The 15,708-nt window shown below is 33.5% G+C and overlaps 1 protein-coding gene across 1 annotated transcript; it reads right to left on the reverse strand.

Annotated features, from left to right (window-relative positions):
* Positions 1-5,937: 5,937 nt before the first annotated feature.
* LOC120128635 (rhodanese-like/PpiC domain-containing protein 12, chloroplastic) lies at positions 5,938-11,929 on the reverse strand. The gene is made up of 8 exons (XM_039146289.1): positions 11,698-11,929; positions 10,815-10,931; positions 10,326-10,417; positions 10,100-10,200; positions 9,907-10,017; positions 8,864-8,972; positions 6,564-6,614; positions 5,938-6,045 (listed from the first exon to the last, which is right to left on the reverse strand). The coding sequence occupies exons 1-8, from the start codon at positions 11,927-11,929 to the stop codon at positions 5,965-5,967; spliced, it is 894 nt and encodes a 297-aa protein (XP_039002220.1). The 3' UTR covers positions 5,938-5,964.
* Between the last annotated feature and the right edge of the window lie 3,779 nt (positions 11,930-15,708).

A 15,708-nucleotide genomic window follows, 5' to 3' on the forward strand; every position in this document is an offset into this window, starting at 1 on the left:
AAGCTGTAAAGGCTTCCATGATATTTCTTTTATAATTTTTACTGTGGAATGCGAACTCAGATAAATGTAATCCAGCAGTAACAGGTACAAATTGACGACCTTCATACTGTCTTATGACCAGAAGTGGTGCATATCCAATTACTCCCCACAATCCGAGCAGCATTATCCAATTGTAATCACCACATTTGTAAAAGAATTCTCTTGGATTTGCCATGGGTCTCGCCAAACAATGTCATTGCTTTGCAGATTTCGAAATGCATTAATCCACATATCTTTCTTAATTTCTTTCGGCCATTCTTGCTCCAGAAATTCTTTTAATGGTGAGTAATCCGTATTAAAGCGCCGGTATGAAACCTTTTCTATCCTCCAGAAATGGCTACGGATCCAAACATATAACAATTGGGTACACCCTAATAATCGTCCACCTCCTAGCTTTCTACAAGCATTTAACGATCTGAAAGTCTCTGCTAGAATTGCAGAAGCAGGATTAATCTTTTTGGTAGCTGCTCAAACAAATCTACTACTGCAGCTTCAATATATCCTAATACTTTTGGGAAGATGACCATACCATACATACCAAGAGCAAATAGATCGAATCGTACTTTAGTGTCTGGATGACTCTGAATAAGTTCTTTAATGTTGGTCTAAGCAATGCCTTCGCTTTCGCCCTTTTGTTTTGTACGGGATGCCACCCATTCTTCTCGTACCCCGGTAATCTTTGCTAATTTAACTCGAAAGGGTTGAGTTTTAATTGACTTTGAATAAATTCAATTCTCCAAAGCCCCTTCTATATGTAACAAAGTTGTGTACTCTTCAATAGTAGGGACCAAGTCCTCTTTATTGAGAGTGAAGCAATTGTACCCGGGATTCCAGAATTGAATTAGGGCTCGAAGTAAGTCATCATCAACTTCAACATAGAGCAAATATGGGATGTCTCCGTAAGTCTGATAAAACTGCAACTTTTGTTTGAGTCCCAACTTTCCCAAATGCTTCGCAAATCTTGCATATCATTTCTTTTTAGCGAAACTGGAGCATAACTTGCCAAATCAGATACATAGTCATCTTGCTGACTGTCTCCTCTTTGTCTTTGTAAGTCCTCAGCCCACTGTCTTACTTCTGAGTTTAGAACTATTTGATTTGAACACTTTTTATCCATGGATGAAGGCTTTCCAATGAGACAATTAACACACGATCAATGCCTTTTATCCTGTATGATGCTATGCAAACAGAAGAAATAAAGAACACATAAAAAGAAATGAATTAGTTTACATAATAAAGAAAAAAATAATTAATAATAATGTCTAACTTAAATATCCTTATTTAAACATGCTATCTTCATAATTTAAATAATTTAAACTCACATGCAATTTAATCAGTAAGAAAATAAATAAATAAATTAAAAGGAAAGTTAGAATTCATTTCTCCTGTGTGTACACCTATTTTGGACAAAATTTCGGCATGGCTTCAGATCGGAAGAGTTTCTAGGGTTTATTATATGCAAGGTTTCAGATCTAAGAATAAAGGTACCCGAACTGTCCTTGTTGATGCCCCCTTGGGCTATCAAACCCTCAATCCTAGTCCATTACAGACTTTAAACGGATCGAGTTCAATTCGAGGGGACACATTTCTCTATGCCTGACACAGAGAATAAATTCTCACGAAGACATAGAGCATATGAACCCCGAAAGTTACTTGCTAGGTCTGACACGGAGAATAAATTCTCACGAAGACGTCGCTTTCACTCCCACTTAAAAGGGACAAACTCAATTATAGAGCTTTATGTTATGCAATGCAAGTGTTATGTGTGAGGAGAAATGTTCAAACCTCTACAAAAAAAATAAATAATGAAATAAAATACTTGTAAATAAAATGAAATATAAATAAGAAAATATATAAATGCTATGAAAATAATAAGTATATAAAAATTTGAAAAGAAAGAATTATAAATCAAATATATGAATTTTTAATTTATAAATAATAGAGACAATTTATAATTGATTTTAAAAGTTTGACGGTCCCCAGCGGAGTCGCCAAGCTGTCGTAACCGGTTTTCGTCCGGGCACGAAATATTTATTTGGCGGTAAAAGTGATGTGAATAAATGGTTTTGAAAATAATTTGGGAGTCGCCATCGGCCTTTTAGGTCAGGTAGGTCGAATACCTAAAAAAATATCTTTTAAAAGAGTTTTTAAGAAAACATCAATTAAAAGATAAACTGATCTGCGTTTTAACCAAAAAATCGTTCTTTTTAATAATAAAAAGGGATTCGTGGTCGGTTACGTTTAGGGAAGGTTTAGCACCCCTACAACGCCCAAAATTGGTACTTTTTAATTATAAATTGTCTCTATTATTAGAATTTTAAATATTCAAAATATATTAATTTATAATCCTATTATTTCAAAATTATAATTGTGAGAAAAAAATAATTTATATATATATTATAATAAAATATTTATTTATTTAGAAATATCAGAAAAGGACTTTTAGGTGCCTTAAGACAGCTCTTTTCTTAGATATTAATAAATATTAATATAATAATTTAAATTAAATTATTATTTTTTTATAATATTTAATTTTAAAATACCAGAATAGGACATCCAGTTGTATTAAGACTGCCCTTTTCTTCGATATTGAAAAATAAATAAATAAATATTAAAATATGATAAAAAAATTTATGTAAAAAAATAATTTATTATTTATTATATATATTATATGACTATATAAATAATAAAAATAATATTTAAATATATAAACAAGTAAAATTAAAACAATAAAAATACAATTAGAACTATATATTTAAAAGCAGTAAAATAAATGAAAATATTTAAAATTAGTGACTAAATTATAATAAAATTAAAATTAAATACCTAATTCATAATTAATTATTTAAAATTATAGGGATTAAACATGCCATTTTCCTTATTTATTAATTTGGTGACTAAAATAAAATTATATAAAATTCGAATATCAGATTAAAATAAATTCAAAATATATACTCATGATTAAAATATTATTTATTAAAACTAAAGGACTAAATACGTATTTTATCTAAAATATTTATAATTACGGTTAAGGGCTAAAATATAAATAAATAAAATTTAGAGACCAAATTAAAAGGATTATAAATTTGATTTAGTGACTAAAATGTAAGAATTACAAGTTAAGGGACTGCGGACGGGATTTAACCCTTAGTTAATTGCACAAATAGCTCTCCCCGAAACGACGTCGTTCGGGAAGGGCTATTTAAAGCCCGAAACCGGCTGGCCCGAAGGGCCATCTCTCATTTCCTTTCTTTCCTCTCTCTCTCTTCTTTGAGAGAATTCAAAATTCTCTCGCTTCTCTCTAAAACAGAGAGAAGCACATCGGCCGGTAGCCGTTCACCGGCGTTGACCCCGTCGCCGGCCACCGCCTTCGGTGGCCTGAAAAAAAATTTTTACACTAAAACGTAGATCGGACCGTCCTAATGACGGTTCCGGTGTTCTTTTCTCTTAATTAGCTCTCGATCGGAGCAAATCTAAGAAAGTACCTTCGATTTTCGAAGGTTTTTGGTGACGTTTGAAGAGGTCCGGCGGTCGTGGCTTTCTCGGTAAGCTTCTCCTTTTTTGTTTTTGGTTGCTATGTTGTGGGTTTGCTCTGCTTTGGGTTTGCTGTTGGTTGCTCCTTTTCTATTGGGGTTTTTTTTTTATTCTCCGTTCTTTCTCTCCTCTTGTTGTTGGCAGGGGCTCGGTGGCTTTTATAGCCACCACCGGTGATGGCTTTGGATCGGTCCAAAAGGGGTTCTTCGGTGAGTCACCAGACTTCCAGTGGTGACTCACCGTTTGGGGGAGACGTGTGCGGCTGGAGTGGCTCTTCTGGAAGTCTTCGACGAGACGTGGCAGCGGTGGAGATGGTGGGAGCAGCTGCGGCGGCCGCGTGGCCCTAGGGTATCATACCCTAGGGTTTGCATTTGGAGGAGTGTGGGCCGTTGGATCTCTCAGATCCAACGGCTGAGATGATGAGGCGGCTAGGGTTAGATCAAACCCTAATCTATTTTTTAGGGTTTAGTTGGGCCATCTAAATTTGTAATTGGGCCAGATAATCTGGGCATGTTTGTAATTATTTTTTAATAATAATAATAATATATAATAATAATAATAATAATAATAATAATAATAAAAATGGGTAAAAAAATTTAATATCTTCAGATTTCGATATAGATACTTCAACAAAACGACGTCTTTTTGATCTGATCATTAACGATTTAATGGTCTAATAATATAATCAGAGACATATTTATGTGGCCCAGGAGGTAACAAATACACACCCATTTTCTCTATAAAGTTATCAAAATATAATGTATTATAGTAAGAGGGTAAAAATTCTGCACTCATTTCTTCAATTTTGTGCTCTTTGACGTGAGTAAGAAATTAATTTTATTTTAAATTCTCAAGTTAAAAAATATTTATTAAAATATTATATACCTTTCACCTTTTTTACTTTTTTACTTTTCCACTTCGAAACTTTCTCATTTATTTTTTCAATTCAAACTCAGCTGTCATGAAACCAGATGTCGATCCTTTGTCTCAATCTGAACTAGCCGCAACGACTTCTTCCACCGGCAATTTTTCTATCAACTTTTACAATCAAACTACCTTCAAATTACCGTTTTCTTTTCTTTAGGTTATTTATTTATCATCTTAAATTTAGTTAAATTCATATTTTAGTTTTTAAATTTTTTTTTAAAAAAAATTAATTTGAGTGAGTTAAAATTAAGAGATTGTATTAAAATTAAAATTAATAAATTTTGATGATTTTATGATTTGAAAATTAAATTGGGATATATAAAATTATGAATATGTATTTTTAAGTTGGAGGACATTTTAATTTTTTAAAATGAATCAATTAAAATTGATTAATCAGTAATTAAGATTTTATTTTTTTTAATAACAAATGTCATTATTAAGGAATATTATAATATTTATTTTGGATCCCTAAATTTTAAGTATTAGATCCATCACTGGGAATAATTGAAACAAAAATTAAAATTTAGTGCTATAATTGACAAATTTAAAGGTTTAATGATATAAATTATACAACGCCCAAAGTTCGATAGTATCAGGTGTGATTTACCCTATTTTCAAACACGCTAAGCTAACTGACTGACTATCAATCATCAGTTCACACATATTCCTTAGTCAAACCTTCAATAATTTCTACCTGTCTCATTCAATAAAAAGAACACACCTTAAGTCAATTTTCTTGGTGTTTTAATTTAGTGTTGTACCGCTTTCGGATATTAAGGGATCCAAACAAACATATTCATAGTGTAAGCTTTAGAGGAGCATCTCCGGGGATATAGGATCTTTACAGCTTTATATTTTCCAAAAATTACAATTATCTGACATGATTTTTAATAAGACCAAAATCAATTAACCGTGAATCACATCAATGAAGCCTATCTGTCCTATCAATCTATCGATAATCATCATAATTCTACGCCTAATGATAACAAGAAGAATTATTATAAAATCTCCGGAGATATAGGATATGTAGAGTTTTACATTTTCCAAAAAAATTAGAATTATCTGACATGGTTTCTGATAAGATCAAAATCAACTGACAGTTGATCACATCAATCTAACCTACTTATCCTATCAATCTATCGATAATCATCATAATTATATGTCTAACAATAACAAGAGTTATTATAAAATCTCGGGAATCAAATTAAGAGAAGGGTCTGAAATCTCTCTCATGAATTCTCTTTTCTACTTCTTAACGGAGACCATTATTAAGCAATAACTAGTTGTAGGAACTTTGATTGTCTTATTGTGAAATGAAACTGTATATCATGGAGTCCAAAGCCAAAATTTGGAGCAATTACATTGCAGAATCTGCAGATGTGGACTGTGAAACTGTGTTTTCTCAAAGGAACCAAATAATATGAAAGGGAAAACTTCGCCAAGAAAACATATGGCAATACTATCTCAGTAAGTCGGAACTGATGGATCGACCTTGATTGCATATGCATGTATTCCCCCAGCTACATTGAACACTTTCCTGAACCCCTGAGCAGAAAAAAATCAAAAATTCGTCAAGAAAGATCTCGCAAAAGATAGTAATTGTTCGAAAGACTCTCAACCATTTGAAAATGAACGCTCAAACATCCTCTGTAGAGATTGTGCTCAAATCTAGAACTCTAAGAATAACAACCATTCCTTTAACCACCGAGGTCGTTTGGTCCGTGCTCCAACAACATATCAGAGACAACAGCAATGGCAGGAAATTAAACGAAAGATGAACTTTTGTGGTCAAGGAAAACAGATAAAAAATTCAATGCTACACTGCAAACCTAAGCTGTGTCTGAAGCAAAGGACAATGTAAGCATTCAATGATATATCATAAATACAGCACAGGATAAGAGCAGCTAGCAGAACATTGGTATATGTACACATGAAGGGTGGAGGAATGAGAAGCTACGATTCATGATGAAACCCCTTAGTGAATCTGAACTCCAAATATGCACATGCAATAAATTATGAAGAAAAACGAGTAAAATGGTGAATGTGATGATAATAAAATTAACCTGAGTCTGTAACCACTTGGCAACCTGCAACGATCGCCTGCCATGGTGACACTGCGTGATACATTTTAACGTCGATTAAAACGGAATATTGGAGGATTCAAAGAGAAACAAGCATAGAATGCAAGAGCGACAAATGAATATTAAATTCTAGAAGCTACTTATAATTAAACGTAGTCAAATGGGACTTAAATTGCGGTTGCAGTCGCAGTCACGTTTCCCATTGTATTTATCGCGATTGAAGACATATCGGGTGCTATTTTGGACATTGTACATATCATGGTCATACAATAACGGTTTTGGACGACACCTTTACCGCTATACAACGACCGTTATTCCAATAGCAGACTGCTATTTAATTCCTTACTCAAAACTTAGAATCATTTAAAAACCAGAGACACTTCAGCAAAAAGGCTTTCTAGTGGAATCATATATTCTTGAGAAAATAACCTCAGTGACCGAAAATGCCTTGTAATATACGATTTTGACCAACTTTTTTTGGATTTGCCAAAATGACCAAGTAAATCGCAATACGATCGATAATTCGCAACGCGATCTCCGGTATCGCAAATCAGTTTCCAGATTCGCAACGCGATAGTCAAAGTTCGCGTTGCGATTCATTCCAAATCGTTGCGATAGTCGAAGTTCGCGTTGCGATTCATTCCAATTCGTTGCGATAGGCGAAGTTCGCATTGCGATTCATTCCAATTCGTTGCGACAAACAAAATTCGCGTTGCGGTTCATTCCAAATTTGTTGCGATAGGCGAATTCGTTGCGATAGTCCAAATATTGCATTTGTTTTTTAAGAATTTTCTCTAAAAAGATAGAATTCGCGCGTACGTGTCAAAGACACGTATTACCACGACCACGACCACGACCCGACCCGAGAAGGGACGACGGCGCCGCGCGAGAGTCCCCCTTGTTCTCTATCACTCAACAAGGAAGTAGGAAAGCCAAGCCTTAAATATCATTCCCAATAGTGTTTCCAATACTATGTGGGATTGAGCATTACCAACACTTGTTTCCAATACCATTACCTTCATTGTTGTAAGAGTTTAATTTTGAAACTAAAAAAATATTTATTCGAATAAATAACTTACCCTTTGAGGACTTTGATCATAAATGAAGTAATTGCTAAAACTAACTCTGATTCAGGTTCTTATAGTGTTCAAATGACTTACTTGCAAAGAGTAGATGATGACCAAACAACTCGATATGTTTCCTTTGTGTCATTATCAGCTAGTTTTCGTAGCATCCTCAGTTGAAAACTTCCATCATTGTCTCCTTTGCATTTGTTTGGTTAATATTTTTCTTCCATCAACGTCCTCAAAGGGTAAGTTATTTATTCGAATAAATATTTTTTTAGTTTCAAAATTAAACTCTTACAGACAATGAAGGTAATGGTATTGGAAACAAGTGTTGGTAATGCTCAATCCCACATAGTATTGGAAACACTATTGGGAATGGAATTTAAGGCTTGGCTTTTTCACTTCCTTGTTGAGTGATAGAGAACAAGGGGGACTCTCGCGCGCCACCGCCGCCGCCGTCCCGTCTCGGGTCGGGTCAGGTCGTGGTCGTGGTCGTGGTAATACGTGTCTTCGACACGTCTGCGCGAATTCTATCTTTTTAGAGAAAATTCTTAAGAAACAAATGCAATATTTGGCCTATCGCAACGAATTTGGAATGAATCGCAACGCGAACTTCGCCTATCGCAACGAATTTGGAATGAATCGCAACGCGAACTTCGCCTATCGCAACGAATTTGGAATGAATCGCAACGCGAACTTCGCCTATCGCAACGAATTGGAATGAATCGCAACGCGAACTTCGCCTATCGCAACGAATTGGAATGAATCGCAACGCGAACTTCGCCTATCGCAACAATTTGGAATGAATCGCGACGCGAACTTCGACTATCGCAACGATTTGGAATGAATCGCAACGCGAACTTCGCCTATCGCAACGAATTTGGAATAAATCGCAAATCGAACTTCGACTATCGCGTTGCGAATCTGGAAACTGATTTGCGATACCGGAGATCGCGTTGCGAATTATCGATCGCATTGCGATTTACTTGGTCATTTTGGCAAATCCAAAAAAAGTTGGTCAAAATCGTATATTACAAGGCATTTTCGGTCACTGAGGTTATTTTCTCTATATTCTTTCATTTCTTTACTTACAAGTTTCTTTTGCTTTTATTAATTCTTTTACACAAATTTATTATCAGATGCTATTCATTTGGTTAGCTAAACGCAGGGGGGGAAATTGGCTGAAAATCTTGGCATCAAAAAGAAAATACTCACCAGGACATATGTATCTTTCATTGGATCAAATTTGCTAGTTATTTCAGGTCCCCAACTTCCTAACTGGCGTAGAGGAAGAACATGGAATCCTGGCAAAGATGCTCGAGACCTGCCATGTGAAAAAGATTGAGACAAGACCATCATCCTCTTCAAAGGCAAAAACGAAGTGTACCGCCTTAGAATGAAATGTTCCAACTCTATAGTGCTTCATGGATATATAATTCGCTAATTGAACTATAGGTAAAACATTGTATTGGCAAAATTGCTTCAGTTCTTGGGGAAGACGCCTGGACCACCCAACAACTTTTGGAAGACGCCTGGATCACCCACGACTTTAGGAAATCACTTGGATTACATGGCGTCTTCTCGGGATTTCATGCATGCGCGCTGGCAGGGATGGCTCTAGAAGTCGTCATGTGGTCCAGATGACATCCACCAAGCACTGTAGCAAATACCCTAGTTGAAGAAATAATTTTACCTACACCCTATATGGCCGAATTTTTTTAACGCATTATTCAAACAATTTTGCCCATTGTAATGCTCGATTTTGTAATGCTACCAAAGGTTCGGGTAGCTAACCTCAAGAACAATTATGGTTTATGAAATGCTATAATAGAATCATGATCATTAAATAGACTTTCAAAAATAATTACAGTCTAATACTATATTTTTAAACTTCTCAAGCAATAGCTTGCATCTTGACCTAAGGCTTAAAAGGTTCCTAGTGATGCTTAATCAATTAAGGATTGAAATTCTCTTTTACCATATCACCTACACTAAGAATTTAGAATAGTTTTTGTTTTTTTTAAGCATGAAAGCTCAAGAATCCATCAAGTGTTCTAGTTGTTGAAGGAATGTTGTTCTCCCTAGAGGTCATGTGTTTGAGCAATTGTATCTGTAGGGCATGTGTGCATTGTCGATGGTTAACAAATATTCTGAACATATACTATCTTGTAATCACCCCAGACTATTCAAAAATACATATATATAAATTGCGGAAAATCCACGTAAGAAAATTTGTTTTCCGAGTTATGAAAGCATACACTTCTTCAGGCTCCCGGACATCTATCAACTGAGCCTCTTCGTTGAAACTAGGGTCCTTCAGTTTTGCATGAAACTCCTCTGGTTCAATGTCTTTAAGCAGTGACTCTTCCCTGAAGCAAGGTAAAACCGAGTTAGAACCTGCTTAGCTTCATCAAGCACAGGTTTCAGTTGTGTAAGTGTTCCAAGCAATACCTCTCAGAAAGAACTTGTAGCAAGTGCCATCCAAAATTAGTTTTGCATTTCACAACTTTGTTTAAAGGTGCACTAAAAGCAGCCTCCTCAAATTCTGGCACCTAAAATATTTTACCATGAAAAAATAAAGTCCATCAAACATGTTCTCAATTAAATTTTCAACCCTTTTCAATTAAAAGGATATATATATATATATATATATACATATAAAGAGGAATCAACATACCATTTGTCCCTTTCTTACCCATCCAAGCATTCCCCCCTTCTCCTTGGAGGGACATATTGAGTATTCAACAGCAAGATCAGCTAAATCCCCCCCTTCACCAATCAAATAACCAAAAAAAAAACTAAGTTATTTGAGAGTTAAATATCACACAGGCAACATCAAAAGCGAATTTAATCTATGCTCTTTTTTGTTATTGCCTTAACCTTTTACTATTTCTAAAAAGATGCTATAAAACAAAAGCAAATGCTAGAAAGTTGAATTAAAAATTAACAAAAACTGAACAAATGACTAAGTACAAGACCGGTTCCAATACAATTATTTTGCATTTGGATGAAATCATCTATTATTCTGAATTTATATAAAGAAAATCACTTGTTAAGATTTAGTAATCAGCAAGTCCCCAAAAAGTGATATTTTAAGAATACCATTCTCTGAACTCATAGTAATATTCATCGAATTAAAGTTTGAAAAAGGAAAAAAAAAAGTCACCTCCAGCTATTCTCTGTTGAAGCTCGTCCAAGAGCTTCTGGTCGTCTTCTTTTAGAAGCAAATGCTGTACCATTATTTCCCTGCTCTCCCCATGGCTACTCTCGGAGTTAAATGAAGCTGAAAAGGAAAACAAAAACCAAGAGAAAATAAGAAGAGAGGGAAAGAGAACGAGTTTTAACAAAAATAACCATAGACATGTATATTCAAAACACAACATTTTTAGGTAACGGGTAGGTAAAACGACCTGGTCGGGTTTTTAAAAAAAAATCGGATTCGAGTTTAGGTCAGGTTTTTTTAAAAGTTGGTGTTCGGGTTGGGTTGAATTCGGGTTTAAGTGAAAAATATTCGACCCGATCTAGAAAAATATAATTTTAACTTATATATTTAAGAATAATTACAATAATATCCCTCTATATATTATTTTTTTCAATTAAATCACTGTTTTATTTAATAAAAATAATTTTTTTATTTTAGGTCGAGTTCGGATTTTATCTTATAAAGTCATGTCGGGTGGGGTATATATTATGTGGGTCGGGTCAGATTTCGAGTTGATGAGTCATTGTTCTCGGGTCTGATAGATAAAAAATCTGACCCATGTCCATCCTTAATAAGGGCACAAATAAAATTCTAAAATATAAATAAAATTTTAGAATGCACAATTAATAAAATAAATAAATAATCAAAGAAATTTTAGGTCTTACATCTGTAACTGTCCATGATATTGAGATGTGATTTTTTACATAATTTAGATGTTTTTTTTTTATGGATAATCTAATATCATATCTCTAAAAATTTATAATTTCACTTCTAAATTTTTTATATAATTTTATAAGTCTACGCTCCTAGAACAAAATCATACTTCCGTCACTGAAAAATAACAAACCTGATAGTCTGAGTTGCGGATGATCCGCATTGGGAGAGACTTGCCGGAGTGTAAGAGATGAAGGATAGGTGACAGAGGGAGTAGTGCATCTGGAGAACGAGTGAAATGCAGAGAAAGTGCAGATTTCGTAATGAAGAGAATGAAAAGAAGAGATTGGAATCAACGATCTCCTACGACCAACCAGATTTGTGAGAGATGATGCTATCCGAGCGAAACGGATTGATCTTAACATCGCTATTCACCTCTTTTCACGATTTGCTTTCGACTTATATCACGGCGGCTCGATTCAAATGAGTTAATCGCCCTAGAAAACAAATGAAATGATGACACCTCTACGTTAAAATATGACAGTCCAGATTAATTTATACTAGGATAAAGTACAGAAATGGTCCCTCAATTGTATGTCATTACTTTGTTGAGTCCTCTAATTATTAAAAGTTATAAAATGGTCACATGACTATTCATAAGTTCCAAATATGTCTTTGTCCGTTAAAAAATTAATGGTTTTCTGAGCCGGATGTTAACCTGCTGACTCGAATATGATAAAATTATATTTTAATGATGTCTACAAACATTGTCGCTCCTTTCAAGCATTGACTCGACGATATAGTATTTCAATCACTAATTTCATGGCATGATGTAAATGGAAACTCGATCTATAAAAAAACAACTCAAACGGTTCTATGATTAGATTTTATCATGTATCAATTAGCATATTAACATTCAGTTTAGACGATTGTTAATTTTTTAATGAAAAAGAATAAGTTTAATACATATAAACAATCAAATAACCATCTTATGCCTTTTAATAATCGAATGACTTAATAAAAAAACACTCAAAGGACCATTTGTATACTTTACTAATTACATTAGCAGTTAAGATAAACCTTTTCTCTTAGTTTATGATATTTTACCTATCAAATTCAGTGATGTTAATTAAAACTTTTATTTTATTTCGTGACGTTTTTAAAACCTGAATCCATTTAACCAATTTGGAATTTATAAATTGATTTATTTAAAAAAAATATTAGTCTGGGCTATATCTATTCAACAGACTCTCAATAATTTGATAATAAACGTTCAATATCCGACAAAAATCACGCTCGACCCAGTGATAGATCTAAAAATATTTTTTGAGTGTGGACTCATATATGTTAATAGTACGAAATTTTTGAATGGAGTGAGAACGGATAAAATTTCATGATGGACATCATCAATAAAATAAGTGATTAATCTAAGAAAAATCAGATTTTAGGGTGGGCATGTAAACAGACATGTCACTACTCGAATCCGAGACCTTTAAGTATAACAATCATCTCTTTAATCACTGAGATCACTTAGTTTGTAAATATATTTAAAAAAATTTAAGGTAAGATTTATTTAAAACTTTTTTAATAAGATGATTACAAGGTAATATCTATTTATAATCTTTTTTAGCTATTGGCAACCGACTCAATACAATATGTTTTCTAATTATTTAACTCAATACATCACAAAGCAAATTATTTAAGGATCTACGGCATTTACTACAGTGACTTAGAACTCATCATGTCGATGTGACGAGTTCTAATAAAAAATATTTTTTATTCAAATTTTTATTCCAATGTGATAAATTCTAATAAAAAAATATTATATATGTAAACTCGTCACGTCGACGTGATGTATATATATTGCACTGTAATATTTTCCGTAGATTGCAAAATAAATTTCGAATTGATCTATTGAGCCAATTAATTTTTTTCGTATGGCCTAATGGGCAAAAAAAAATCCAATACACAGCATATGCCAGATTCATTACTCCTCTCTAGACTAGGGATGACAAAAAAACTCGAATCTGACGGGAAAAATCGAAAACTGAATTAAACGGGTCGGGTTTAGGGATGATAAATGGGGATGGGGACGGAAAAAAACCGTTTATGCTAAACGGGGACGGGGACGGGTTTGGTAATCTCCACCCCGATTACCCGATTATCCGGCCCGATAAATATTAAAAATAATTATATATATATAATATTAATAAATTTAATTTAAATTAAAAAATATATATAATATTTATATATTTAATTTAAATATATATACCCGGCCCGATACCCGTTTAAATAACCGTTTATGCTAAACGGGATACCCGTTTCCCCGCGGTTTTTCCCGATTACCCGATGGGGATTCCCGTGATTTTTTAAGCGGGGACTGGTACGGATTTTTTAAACGAGGACGGGGATAGGGGACCAATATCCGGCCCGAACCCGGCCAGTTGCCATCCCTACTCTAGACACATGATCCAAATGATCTCACCTGGACTGGTGCAAATTCCACTTGAGATATTTATATTAGGGTGTATTTGATTCGGTTTAATTTTTTGATAAAATATGAATCAAACCGCATCATGCTTTTTTAAAATTAAATGGCATAAAAACTGCAATTTTCAATGTAATTTGGTTCAATACGTTTGGTTATGCAATTTTAACTATTCACTATTTTTCAAAACCCATTTGAAAAAAAACAAACTTCAAACTTAAATCAAGTGCAAACACACAATTTTAAATTAACAAACAAAAAAGGATTTTATTTATTTAATTTTATCTTATAACAATTTTAAAATGAGTATTTCGATCGTTATTTCTTTTTTTAATTCGATTTGGTTTGAAATAAACGGATTTTATATGAAAAAACAGAAATCAGATTGAATTGTAAAATTAAATATCTAAATCAAACTGAACCAAATCGTAAAATAAAAAACACAAATCAAATTGAATTGCATAGTACAATTCTGATCAATTTTTCGATTTCCTTGCTTAGCCCTAATTGATTTGATAATATTGACCCTACCCTCTTTGGTGCAGCATAACATCTAATACCACATGGTTCTCATTATTCATGCAATTGTAGATTTCGAGTTTCGACCTGAGATCGAAAGATAAGTTCATCTTTGGATTGGTAATTTTATTTATGGATCTTCTCATTGGCATTTGTTCATATAGAGGGTATTTTTCTCATTGTTGCATATGGAAAGGGCTTGAGAATAAAGGCAGATTCGAACAGTTGTATTTGTAGGATGTTTGTGTGTTGTCAATAAGATAAGAAAAATTCTAAATAGTACTCCACCGAAATAGATTAACGGGTCTTTTAGATTAACTAACATACACATACAATTAAATTTGTTGAGTCAATCGATCAAAGAAAATGGCCAAAAGGGGGTGAATTGGTAATTAAAAATTGTTTGAAGCTTAATCAAGAAAACTGAAAAATTGACACAGATTTTAGAATAGTTCAACTTCCTTAATGAAGTCTACATCCACTACTTTAACTTCCTAAGGATTTCAACAAATTCACTAATTTGCTCTAACATTTTAGGACAAAGTGTAACCTTTTTATTATTAAAAAAAAACAAGGTGTAACCTTACACAACACTAAAACTTATACCCCAAAGTCTTTAGTGTTCAACCCTTCCCAAGAAGTAATTACAAATGAGAAAACTTTGAATATCCTCACAAAGATAGAATGTTCGCAAATTGAAGCTCTCACACACACCCAAGAACACTAGAATGAAAATTCAATGAATGAAATAGTTTCTATGTAAGAAAGACACAATGTAATACAAATTTGGCTCCAATTGCTCTTTGATTGTTGGAATAGCTATCTTGTCTTTTCTTGGCTGTTTGAAGACCCCTTTTATATGTCCTCATTGATTTTTAGTCGTTTGTGGTTGTTAGAGGGAGTTTGGAGTTGTTTGAAACATTAAATCCATGCTTTTAAAGCTACCAGCACACAAAGTTTCGAAACTCTAGGAAAGTTTTGAAACTCCTCGAAAGAGGAATTAAAAAATATAACCGTTGGACTCCAAAGTATTAAAACTACAAGGTAAGTTTCGAAAGCCTACTATTTTAGAAAGTTTCGAAACTCCTCTGGAAGTTTTGAAACTTCTGGTCAAGGCTTGCTTAAAATGACAGTTTCTGACATTTTGAGAAAATTGTGACATTGAAAATTGTTCTAAAGTATTTAAATGATATTTTT

Source organism: Hibiscus syriacus, unplaced genomic scaffold (assembly GCF_006381635.1).
Source record: "Hibiscus syriacus cultivar Baekdansim isolate YM2019G1 unplaced genomic scaffold, ASM638163v2 tig00001644_pilon, whole genome shotgun sequence".
Classification (NCBI taxonomy): domain Eukaryota; kingdom Viridiplantae; phylum Streptophyta; class Magnoliopsida; order Malvales; family Malvaceae; genus Hibiscus; species Hibiscus syriacus.

Excerpts from the sequence above, each read along its gene's own strand:
- LOC120128635 (XM_039146289.1), bottom strand. The coding sequence starts at position 11,929 with ATGTTAAGATCAATCCGTTTCGCTCGGATAGCATCATCTCTCACAAAT. Across the intron at positions 10,932-11,697 it reads TCCGCAACTCAGACTATCAG|CTTCATTTAACTCCGAGAGT; the intron begins GTTTGTTATTTT and ends TTTCCTTTTCAG. Across the intron at positions 10,201-10,325 it reads GGGTAAGAAAGGGACAAATG|GTGCCAGAATTTGAGGAGGC; the intron begins GTATGTTGATTC and ends AAAATATTTTAG.